Source organism: Myripristis murdjan, chromosome 1 (genome assembly GCF_902150065.1).
Source record: "Myripristis murdjan chromosome 1, fMyrMur1.1, whole genome shotgun sequence".
In the NCBI taxonomy this organism is placed as follows: domain Eukaryota; kingdom Metazoa; phylum Chordata; class Actinopteri; order Holocentriformes; family Holocentridae; genus Myripristis; species Myripristis murdjan.
In genome coordinates this window covers 4,452,706-4,464,380 of record NC_043980.1, presented here as the reverse complement: position 1 = coordinate 4,464,380, position 11,675 = coordinate 4,452,706, and the positions used below count along the sequence as shown (strand labels likewise).

The following is an 11,675-nucleotide window of genomic DNA, read 5'->3' as shown; positions in this document are numbered from 1 at the left end:
CTGCTTTCATTATAAATGAAATTAAATTAAATTTTAAAAAAAATAATAAAAATGAAGTGATAATTAACAGCTTCCAAGTTTAGATTCCTCTGCTTTTGCACCCTTGAACGAATAAAAAAACTAGATGGGTGAATACATTTGAATCAAAATGACACTGCATTTCAAAAAAAGAGGAAGCCAAACCTGGAGACTATTTTTGCACTTTTGAGTCTTTGTATTATTTGAATCAGAATCAGAATCAAAAGAGTAGACAAGTAAACAGTGCAAATAGAAAAAGTAAACAGTGCAAATAGACATAAATTAAATAACAAAAGAGAAAACAGAAAGGGCAAGAAAAAATAAACAAGTAGGCCCAAACAAAAAAACAAAAAAACAAACACTATAACAACTATAACAGCTAAATACAGGATGATTTGGATTTGTGTAGCATTATGTTCGTTTATTTATTTTGCTTCACACACACACACACACACACACACACACACACACACACACACACACACACACACACACACACACACACACGCACACACACACACACACTGTACCACTCTGTCTGGTGTCCCTCCCTCCCCTGTCCTTCGGGCAGTTGTGACGCATTATGACGTAGGCTATTGGGGTGGCGCGCAATACAAAACCCCGCATCCACGCGCGAAACATTCAAACTTCCCGGGACTGTGACGCGCGCGTGGGTCTTCCGCCAGGTGAGCTCTATTTGTGACAATTTCACAAATTTAACTTATTGATTTTTATATATTTGTTTAGATTCCAGAGGTCAGCTGACACTTCATGCGACATGACAGATACTTAATCTGCCGCTCTGCGACTTTAACGCGCCATAACGGAGCTTTGGTTCATTCCCTCAGAGTGTAAACAGCAGAGAGCTGAGGCACGTTAACTAAAGACATGAAAACTGAATCAGCTTCGCCTCTCCTGTCCGCAACATGTTGAAACAAACTTGAATTTGCTGCTTATGCTTCCGATTTCCGATTCCGGGTCAGAGAACACAGAGGACAGAGGCGCTCAGCTCACTAGTTTCTCTTTGTATGAATTATTAAGATAAATTCTATAATAGTGGGGCTAAAATAAACTAAATCCATTGTAGGTGTGTGTTTCCACAGCCGCATACTTTGCTGAGAGGCAGGTGGAGCAGGAACTGATATTGCGCCATGGTGTTGCACAAACTGCATATCATCATATTCATAACTGCTTTCATACAGCTTAGTATGAAAATAATACACTGTCACTGTGAACCGCTGCGTTTAACTCTGCAGACTGAAAAAACAAACAAACAAAAAAAAAACACAGTCACCCACAGCTCGGTGTATGAACAGTGTTCGCTCTCTGAAAGAATCAAAAATATAATATAATATATATATATATATATATATATATATATATATATATATATATATATATTTTATTTTTTTTTATTTTTTTTTATTTTTTTTTTTGGTCGGAGTCTAAACGAGCAATTAAACACTGCACTGTTGCACGATCTACTTTGTTTCATTGTTATTTCATGTATTTTTTTTTTTATTGTAAATTGTGTTTGAGTACTAAGAAAAGCACTATTCAGTAAAGAAGTATTATTTTTGTTATTGTTATCATAATTATAGTTTTTTTCATGGCGGATTGCATAAGCAAAAATAGCAATTCTTTAATATTTCATAATGCATATTTTTTGTAATATTTTTTGACTGTAGTTTCTTTTTAACATTGTTTAATATTTTATGTTTTATTTTATTAAGTCTCTATTACTTTCTTTTGTACCAGTCATTTTTACATTTTTTTAACATAAATTTTATTTTTAATACAAAAAGCATGTCTGTAACAGAAAAAGAGTTCGTCACCGCTGCCTGACATGACTGTTTATTATAAAGACAGAGTTATTACAGCATCACTCAGGTCGTTATGTTTCCTTCAGTGTCTTTGTGCAGGTTTGACAGAAGCAGCGACATGTGGAGCCAGAAGAAGCAAAGCCCCCCTCCTGACCAGTGAGTTCATGCTCAAGTGAAAATAAAACACAACGTTTTCATATAAAATAAAAGGCTGTATTTCCTGTTTTTCTTCGCTGATAAAACGTTTCCCGCTGTACTGGAAGTGGCGCGTTATGCGGTGATGACTTCACTGAAACTGTTGGCAAACAGACAAAGAAAAAAAAGTGGAAACTGAAAGTGCATCAACATAAACATCAAGCCCCGCCCACACAGTTTGATCAACAAGTGGCAGCGCAGTGGACTGGAGCTGTTATTAACTGATCATGTGATCTGGTGCTAATATACCAACTGTGTCAGACTCGTCACAGATTATTATGATCTGTATGTTTCTGTCTGCTTTATTGGATTTCATTTGTGAAGCATTTAGTGTTGAAAGAATGAAAAATAAAGCCAAAGTGATGCCTTCAAATGTCTTCCTCAGTCTGACCAGCAGCCAGAAATGATTTTTATAAAGATGTGAACTAGCACTGGGCAATAGATCGATATTATATCGATATTATATATTATAGGTTATACTGATATCATGATATAAGACTAGATAGGTGCATGTACAGACCGCTCTAGGTGTTCTTTTCTTTACCTTCACCTGCTTGGTCATCAAATCCACATTACTAATTATTGTTTATCAAAAATCTCATTGTGTAGGCTAAATATTTTGCAAAAGCACCAAAAGTCGTCTCTTTCATATCGCCTTTCATATTGAGGTTTTCTGTAAAAACTATTGTGAAAATATTGTTCCTGTCTGACAGTCTTAGTGAGGCTGGAGTCAGACAATGCTGAATATTTTTATTTGATAAATAAACAATTAATCAATTTGTGAAATTACAATCAACTAACTTTCTCTCTGTTTTTTTTTTTTTTGGCCGTTGCAGTGGTCATGCTGTAGCTGTCATCATTTTCATGCTGGGCCTGGGAACGCTGCTGCCCTGGAACTTCTTTGTGACGGCCACTCAGGTACCAGAGCTCACCTGCAGCTCCTGCAGCTCCTGCTGTAGCAGAGCTCCTGACAGGCAGGAGTAATCCTGTCATGTCTAACCAGCGAGCCAAAGAACCAGTTTCTCAGGCTAAGCAGCGTTACAGTGAAGCCGAGCAGGAAATGACAAGAGGCCAGACAGCAGATTCATGTAACTCTACTGACTGAGAAACACTAAGGAATGTGGAAAAATTCAAAATAAAATTTAAACTGTCAAAGTGCAAGACAGTAATCAAGATTAGAAATTATCATAATATTTCACGAAATGATCAGGATCTGCCATAGTAATGGCTACTGTTTTGTTATGTTGACCCTGCTGTCAGTTACTGATTGATTGAATTTTCTTTCTCCATCTCTGTCTCAGTATTTTAACGAGCGCCTCTCGGTGAACGTGTCCGCCATTTCCTGCAATGGCTCCGCCCCTGTCGTCATGACTACAGACTACAAGTTTGACAGCTGGATGGCCTTCCTCTCCCAGCTGCCCCTGCTGCTGTTCACCCTGCTCAACTCCTTCCTGTACCAGTGGTGAGCCGCCATGACGCCACAGCAGCAGCATACATACATACATACATACAGCATACATACACACATATATACATACATACATACATACATACATACAGCATACATACACACATATATACATACATACATACATACAGCATACATACACACATATATACATATATACATACAGCATACATACACACATATATACATACATACATACAGCATACATACACACATATATACATACATACATACATACAGCATACATACACACATATACATACATACATACAGCATACATACACACATACATACACATACATACATACAGCATGTATACACATACATACATACATACATACATACAGCATGCATACACATACATACATACATATATACCTACAAACATACAGCATGATGTTTCTCTTGTGTTGATATTGTTGACGCTGTTGTGGATGTTGTTTTGATGTCGCTGTTTTTGTTGTTGTTTTTGTTGTCGATATCGTGGTTGTTGATGTTTTTGTTGATGTTGATATTGCTGATGTTGTCGTTGATGTTATAGATGTTGATGTTGATATTGTTAATGTTGTTGATGTTGTTGCGGTTGTTGATGCCATTGTTGTTGTTGTTGTTGTTGTTGTTGTTGTTGTTGTTTGTGCAGGGTGAGGGAGTCGGTGCGGGTGGCCTTCAGCATGGTGGCCATCTCCTTCTTCTTCTGTCTCACCGCCGCCCTCGTCCATGTCCCTCTGCACCCGGACAACTTCTTCTCTGTCACCATGGCAACCATCTGGTTCATCAACAGTGAGTTCTCACGCTCACACACACACACACACACACACACACACACACTTACATATACCTATACACACATACACAACTTGCACAGACTTTTGTTTTCATCACCAACAATGGATTCATCAATCAACACTTTATAATAACAGCACTTCTGATACAACTACCGTTACTTTGTCTTCTACTACGACTACTACGATGCTATTACTATAACTGATGCTGCCAGTACTACTATCACTACTACCACTGCTAGTACATCCTATAATAATATTTATTTTACTGCTGCCATACCACTACTGTTGCTGCTGATACCACCACTGCTGCTAATAATGCTAATGATAAAAACGTTAACTATCTCTGTTTGTGTGTGTGTGTGTGTGTGTGTGTGTGTGTGTGTGTGTGTGTGTGTGTGTGTGTGTGTGTGTGTGTGTGTGTGTGTGTGCAGTGTTCGGTGCGGTGCTGCAGGGCAGTCTGTTCGGTCTGGTCGGTCTTCTTCCTCCTCGCTACAGCACTGTGTTCATGAGCGGACAGGGTCTGGCTGGGATCTTCGCCGCCCTCGCCATGCTCTTCTCCATCCTGAGTAAGTTTTCATCCAAACTGTGTGGATGACTGTCAGGCCCTTCTCTGTCCGAAATTCATAAATATGGGAAAAGATACAGGATTCAGGTGAAAAATGAAAAGCATCAGGTAAAAAGCTATCATTAAGAATCACCAAATATTGTTGTTTGATACGTTTGATATCATAGTTTGGATGTCCTGCTGCACTGCCTCAATCAGTGTCGATGTAATTCCCACTGGTCACCTATAGGGGCCGATAAAGTTCATTGATTACTTAAAGGGGTACTTATGCCATGCCAGTTTTTCCTTCGCCAAAATTTAGCTGAACCTTGGAGCGATATTTAGCCGCCTTGCTGACAACCTGGCATGACATTTTTGGTACCAACGGATTTAGGTCGTCTAGTTTTGTCTACTATCTTTATATATCGGTTTAAGGAATTTAAAAAATAGATTTAGATATTGCAAAAACAAAGAATTGTGATACTTAAGTGAACTGATTTTTCCCCTCACCGCTGACAGGTATGCATTATGGAGGAAATGTCCAGTTAATGGCGGTTGTCGCTGACTGTGCTGTGTTGCTGTATTTTGCCCCTGCAGGTAACGCAGATAAGAGCTTGGCTGCTCTGGGATACTTCATCACGCCGTGCGTCGCCACGCTGGGAACTCTGCTGTGCTACCTGCTGCTGCCGCGCCTGGTCAGTGACACGAGCTGGGGGAATATTCATGGGGGGGGGCAAAGGGGTAGCAGGGAAATTTTACAGATACATAGAAAGAAAGAAAGAAATCATCACTTTCACTAACAAGCAAGCGCCACAAAGTATTTGAATCCAGAGCCTCCAGCTGGACTCGGCTCTGATTCTTCTGATTTGTTCAGAGTGTAAAAGTCAAACTGGTCTGGTTCTGGTTGGATCGGTGGTTTTCTTTCTATCTCTGCTGAAATTGCTCTGAAACATGAGAGGAACAGGAGCTGCTGCTGGCTCGTCTCATGGCACATTCACTTGTGATTTTCAGTCTTGTAAATTTCCCACCAGCAACAACATTTACATTTTTCCTCTGTAGCTCTCTTCACAACATGACAGACACAGGTCGTTCTTCTAAAACGGGCGTTTATTGCTTGGACATATCTTGCATCTCATCCCTGCACATCTTGCTCACGCCGTGAGAACTGTATTTATATGAACAAACATATCACAAACACGCATGAGCAGCACATTAGCATGTAAAATAAAATACAAATGAGACGCATAGCGCCAGTAAATAAAGATAGTTAAAGTTAAAACAACAATACCTCGTTGGCCGCTTGATGTGAAAAGAGGTTGAAGTCCATAAAGTCCTTAGAAAGTCTCTTTAGAGTCCCTTTGTTGTCTGTTTTTAGCTTCAGACGTTGACATGACATAAATGAATGAAAACAACAGAGCTTCACTGCAACATGTGCAGCCTGCCTCAACACAGTGCCATCAAATTTCACCGTAGTGACAACACAACTGGGAAACATTAGATCCGGCCATGAAATGCACAATATTTACAATGAACTAATAACATTTTTATCTGTTTTTTAACACACCAATTTTACATTTTAATGAAATTATTTATTTATTTATTTATTTATTACTATTTATTATTATTTACCAATTATTTAACTTATTATATGCATAATGAACTCACATTTTATGCAGCACTTACATCCTCCATCAGACTGTCCAAACTGGGGTGGCAGCTTGGGTGGCAAGGCCTGTTAGGGTGGCAGCTGACAGCCCAGGCCACCCTTGTAGATCCTCCCCTGGTCAGTGATGAACTCGCCTGCTTTACAAATATTAAAGTCTTCAGTAACATTAGACCACACGGGGGCTTTCAAAGGTCTGAAAAATGCTCCAAAGGACAAAAAACAAAGAATTAAATTAAATCATAAGCAGAAAGATTAAAAAAATCAAACAGGATCAAACTTGTGGTTCTGGGTTTGTCCCTCAGAGCGGCCATGTCCTCCCTGCTGGGGAGACTGGTGTCAATTTTTTTGTTGTTTGTTTGTTTGCACAAATTTGCATATCAGATTAAACACTTCTGTTTTTCAGAGGGAAATGACAGAATACGTTTTCTTGTTTCACTCTGACAAAACAAGAAAACTTTTTTTTAAAGATAGAACTAAGTAGGATAGAAACAAGTAGGAATGGCACATAACTAACACATAACTAAGAAATTAGAGACAAAAGGGGCAGAAAATTATCTTTAAATTATTTTACATTTTAAAATGTTTATATTGTCAACAGGTGAGGTTTACAGTCTGTGACTGTGGTGTTTTATTTATCTACCAATGTTGTGCTTGGTGTTACATGATGCAGCTGGTATGTGAACTTCAATTATTTTTTGTATGAAAATGAAAGGAAATAGAAAATGCATTAGTAATGTAGGCAAATTATTAAATGTAGAGAATGAAGCATTTTATTTGGACTTAGTATATCTGTACATTTCAGTGGGCTGTTGTCAGAGGTTACAGGTCAGGTCATCATCTGTCATGTTCTGTTTCCTCTGCAGGAGTTTGCTCGTTTCTACCTGAGCAGAGCCGGAGCCGCCGAGTTGGAGAAACCACAGCAGCTGGACACCTGTGCAGGTCGGCGCTTCCACCACAACATGAACATGAGCTTTATCTGAGGCACTGACGTGTTCGAGGTCTGTTTACCTGGTCGATTTATCACCTGAGTGGCTGAAGCAAACTGATTTTTTGTTTGTTTTTTTTGTTCTTGAAGACAAAAAGCCTTTGAACAACAACAGTAAGGACGCCGAGGCGGGCGGCGTGGAGAGCGGCGGCTTCATCACGCATCCGACCGACAAAGAGACTCGCTCCTCTGTGCTGTCTGTCTTCAAGAAGGTCCGCCCTCTCTCTTTCTAATCTGAGAAAATACTAACTAGAAACCAACTAGAAAATTCTAAGATTGAAAAGTCACAAGTTCATGAGAAAAAACTGTGAAACCTAGTTGTTCTTCTCTTGTGGGATTCAGTCAGAGGGAAATCCTGCTGGTTTGAGCCCAGAATCCCAATCTCCTCCTCAGCATCTGGACTCTGAAGAGACGTTGCTGTGACTTGGGCCGATTCAGAAGAAAACAATCTGCTGATTCTGGGCTCAAATCAGCAGGATCTCCTTGTTCCTGAATCCCATGTCAGAGTAGAAATTGATGAAGTGATCAGCTGCAGGCCTGAGACACGGCCAGCAGCAGCAGAGGCAGCACATGTAGAGCCTTGGACCAAAAATTATATATAAATATATATTTTTTTTCTCATAAATATAGGACTTTTCTCAGAACATTACACCCCCCTCCCGTGCCTCCATAATTTTTGTCCCCCTGATGCTGTCGTAGCCGAGCAGATTAAGTGTGTCAGTGTTGTTGTCATTCCCTCAGTGCCCAGCAGGGGTCGATAGAGACCTCAGATAAGTGACCTCCTCTTTACCTGCCTGCTGTTGCCTTTCCTGGCCCACATATCAAGTTTAAATCATCATCATCTTTTCTTTTATTAAAATGTTTATTTATGTATTTATTTATTTAATTATTTGATTGTTTAGTCTACAAAGTGTGACAAATAATAACAAATCCTCATACGAGCAGCTAAAAAAATACCCACAGACCACAGTATTAATTTTATAAAGATATGAATGGAAAAGAAGAGCAGACAGAAATGATTACCACGTTTAACTGATTGTCAAAGTTGTGATCAGTTCACTTGCTGTCAGTGTGTCTGGGTGATGGACTGAGTGTTTTCAGCAGCGGTGTGTGTGTCTCCTCCGTGTCGCCTACAGATCTGGCTGATGGCGCTGTGTGTGACGTGTGTGTTCGCCGTCACGCTCGCCGTGTTTCCCGTGATCACCGTCCGCGTGCAGAGCGTCTACAAGGGAAACCCCGCCTGGAGTGAGTCGGTCGCCTTCGTCAGCGAGCTTTCCACAACATCACATTTCTCTTTCAGATTTTATTGTTGAGTTTATTAACGTTCATTAAGCCCACAGAACCTGACAGGAAAATATAAAATTTGTTCATAGTGTTAAATTGTTTTGTCATTTGAATCAGGAGCAATTTCACTTGATTTCTTTGAAAAACATGAGGAAAAATCCCCAGGATTTCCTTGGTAAAAAAACTATTTTCCCTTTTTTTTCTCATGCATTTGTGACTTTATAATCTTAAAAATTTCCAGTTATTGTTCCCACAAATTTGTGAGCCTTTTTCTTGTAAATCTACCACTTTAATATCAGAGAATATCCAAGTTACTGGAATATTAAAAAATTACCTGGGCGTTAGGGGAAAAAATTATAACAAAATTACAGGAAAATTAGCAAAAGCACATAAACAAATAAAAGTAGTGATGCTTTTATTACAAGAAAACTATATTCATAATTATGAAATATTATAATAACAAAGATGTATATTTATTGTTATTAATAAGTTTCACTTTTTTTTTACAAATTAGGATTAATTAAGGATTTAAATTAGGACAAATATTTTTACATGATGCACATAATGCACACTTTTATAAAAAAAAAATATATATATATATTTATTTTATACATTTCTAATGCACATAATTTACATTTCTTATTAATTTTCATTTAATTATTTTTTGAGAATTTGAGCAGCTGACCCTGTTTCCTCTCAGGGATCAATAAAGTATTTCTGATTTCTGACAATAATTATATTACCGGCATGTAAATTACAGTATTCCTCTTTTTGCTGAGGACCCCCGGGGCCCCTGGACCCCAGTTTGAACCAACTCACACTTCTCAGCTGTGATGAATGTCAGTAACTCCTGCCCTCCGTCCCTCCCAGGTAAAATCTTCACCTGTGTTTGCTGCTTCATCGTCTTCAACGTCATGGACGTGGTCGGCCGCGGCGCTCCATCCCTCGTCCAGTGGGTGAGTCTGCAGCTGCAAACGATACCAAACTCCTTAAAACCTTTGAACGCAGCATTTAAAAAAGAAACAAAATGATCTGAGAACTTTGTAAACGTGTCGTCTGCACAGCCGTCCATGCGGAGCCGTCTCTTCCCGCTCGCCGTGTTTTCCCGCCTGGTTTTCATTCCTCTGCTCATGATGTGCAACATCCCCGACTCCCGCTTCGCCTTCTTCACCCACGATGCCGCCTTCGTCACCATCATGGCTGCCTTCTCCTTCTCCAACGGATACCTGGCCAGCCTCTGCATGGCCTACGCTCCGCAGTGAGTCCTGAACTCAGCACCATACAGGAAGTGACCTCGTGTTCACCCGTGGATTCTGTCACTGCTGAAACGATTAATCAGTGAGATGATTGACAAATGATTACCTGGTAGTAATTTTGAGAATGAATCCTTTTAGTCATTCATTAAAGGAATACTCCAAAGTTTTAGGCAAAATCCCTTTTTCCTGACTTCCCCAGACTGAGACCAGATGTTGGACACCATTCCACCTCTGTACGTCCAGTGGCTCAGTTCCTATGGCATTTCCTGTTAGCTTAGCATAAAGACTTGAACTCTTTGGGAGTCGTTAGCCTGGCTCTGTCAAAGTGCAACAATAAACCTTACAGCAACTCAGAAGCTGTCCGATTTACTATAAATAGTATATATAACTATATACTATTTACTTTAATATTTCTTTAAGCAAAAACACTAAACATTGTCTGACTCTAGGGTTTTTGGCTGCTGGTCAGACATTTGGGTCACTTCCCATCAGACTTTATTTTTATAAACTAAATGATAATTGATTCCTGAAGGAAATGGCTGATAAATGAATCGACAGTGACAGCAGAGCAGCAGAGGACGTTTTATTCAGACAAAAACAATGACTGACAGATAAGTTTTCTGATGTAGTGTGAGCCTGTTGGTTTATGTCTCGGTGTGTGTGTGTGTGTGTGTGTGTGTGTGTTCCCATCAGGCTGGTGAGGAGTAAAGACGCTGAGACTGCCGGCTCTCTCATGACGTTCTTCCTGGCTCTGGGTTTGTCTCTGGGAGCGGCCATGTCCTTCCTGCTGGCCAAACTGGTGTAGCCCCCCCGGCCCAGCCCCGCCCCACCGTGCTCCGCCCAGTCCCGCTCCGATGTTTCTACCAGGTGTTTTTTACTGCTCAGCTTCATCAGAAAACCACAGGAAACTGCACTGATCTGATTATGACAAATGCACAAATTTCAGGTGGAACACAAAATATGAAAAACACAAAATACATTTTCCTGTTTGATTCTAATGAAACAAGTAGCAAAAAAACTAAACGTAAGTTAAAAAAAAAAAAAAAAAACTTGGGCATTTATACAGCAGTTTTGAAAAAAAAAAAAACGCTTTTTCATTTGTTCATTTTTTTAATGAATTGTTTACAGTAAAAAAAAAAAAAAAAGTTTCTTCCACTTGAGTCAAAGCAGTTTAGTTCTGGCTCCACGACACCTCCATCAGGGCTTTTATTGTCTAAAAAACATTGCGGATGTGGCAAAAATGTACAATTTCTTGAATTTTTGTTCATGTAAAAAAACCTTAGAACAGAAACGACATCAGCAGCTGAAGAGGCAGCAGGTCCAGTTTTACTGCCTTTTCTATCAGAAACGAACAGGGAGTTTTACATTTAACCCTATAAAGCCTGAACTATGAAAGAATTGGCAGAAAATTCCAATTTTTTGAAATTGAACCCTTTATTTAGTCCTATAACAAAATATATATATAAAACATAAAATCAAAAAATATGTTATTACATGACCTTTCTGGTGTACGATATATATGTACTTGAAGTGCCAGGGTGCCAGTGTTCAAAGGTATACAACAGTATTTTGGTCAAGTATTGATTGAACTGAAAACGAAAAATAGAATTGAAAATGTGTATCGTATATGATACGAATGGCTTTATAGGGT

At 39.3% G+C, this 11,675-nt stretch overlaps 1 protein-coding gene across 1 annotated transcript; it reads left to right on the top strand.

The window, feature by feature from the left end:
* Positions 1 to 655: 655 nt before the first annotated feature.
* LOC115363954 (equilibrative nucleoside transporter 2-like) lies at positions 656 to 11,460 on the top strand. Its single transcript, XM_030058327.1, has 13 exons — positions 656 to 704; positions 1,928 to 1,997; positions 2,873 to 2,954; positions 3,338 to 3,498; positions 4,145 to 4,284; positions 4,721 to 4,855; positions 5,431 to 5,528; positions 7,363 to 7,438; positions 7,575 to 7,696; positions 8,621 to 8,729; positions 9,639 to 9,724; positions 9,833 to 10,026; positions 10,718 to 11,460. Exons 2-13 carry the CDS (start codon positions 1,960 to 1,962, stop codon positions 10,827 to 10,829), a joined length of 1,353 nt encoding a protein of 450 aa, XP_029914187.1. The 5' UTR covers positions 656 to 704; positions 1,928 to 1,959; the 3' UTR covers positions 10,830 to 11,460.
* Positions 11,461 to 11,675: the final 215 nt, after the last annotated feature.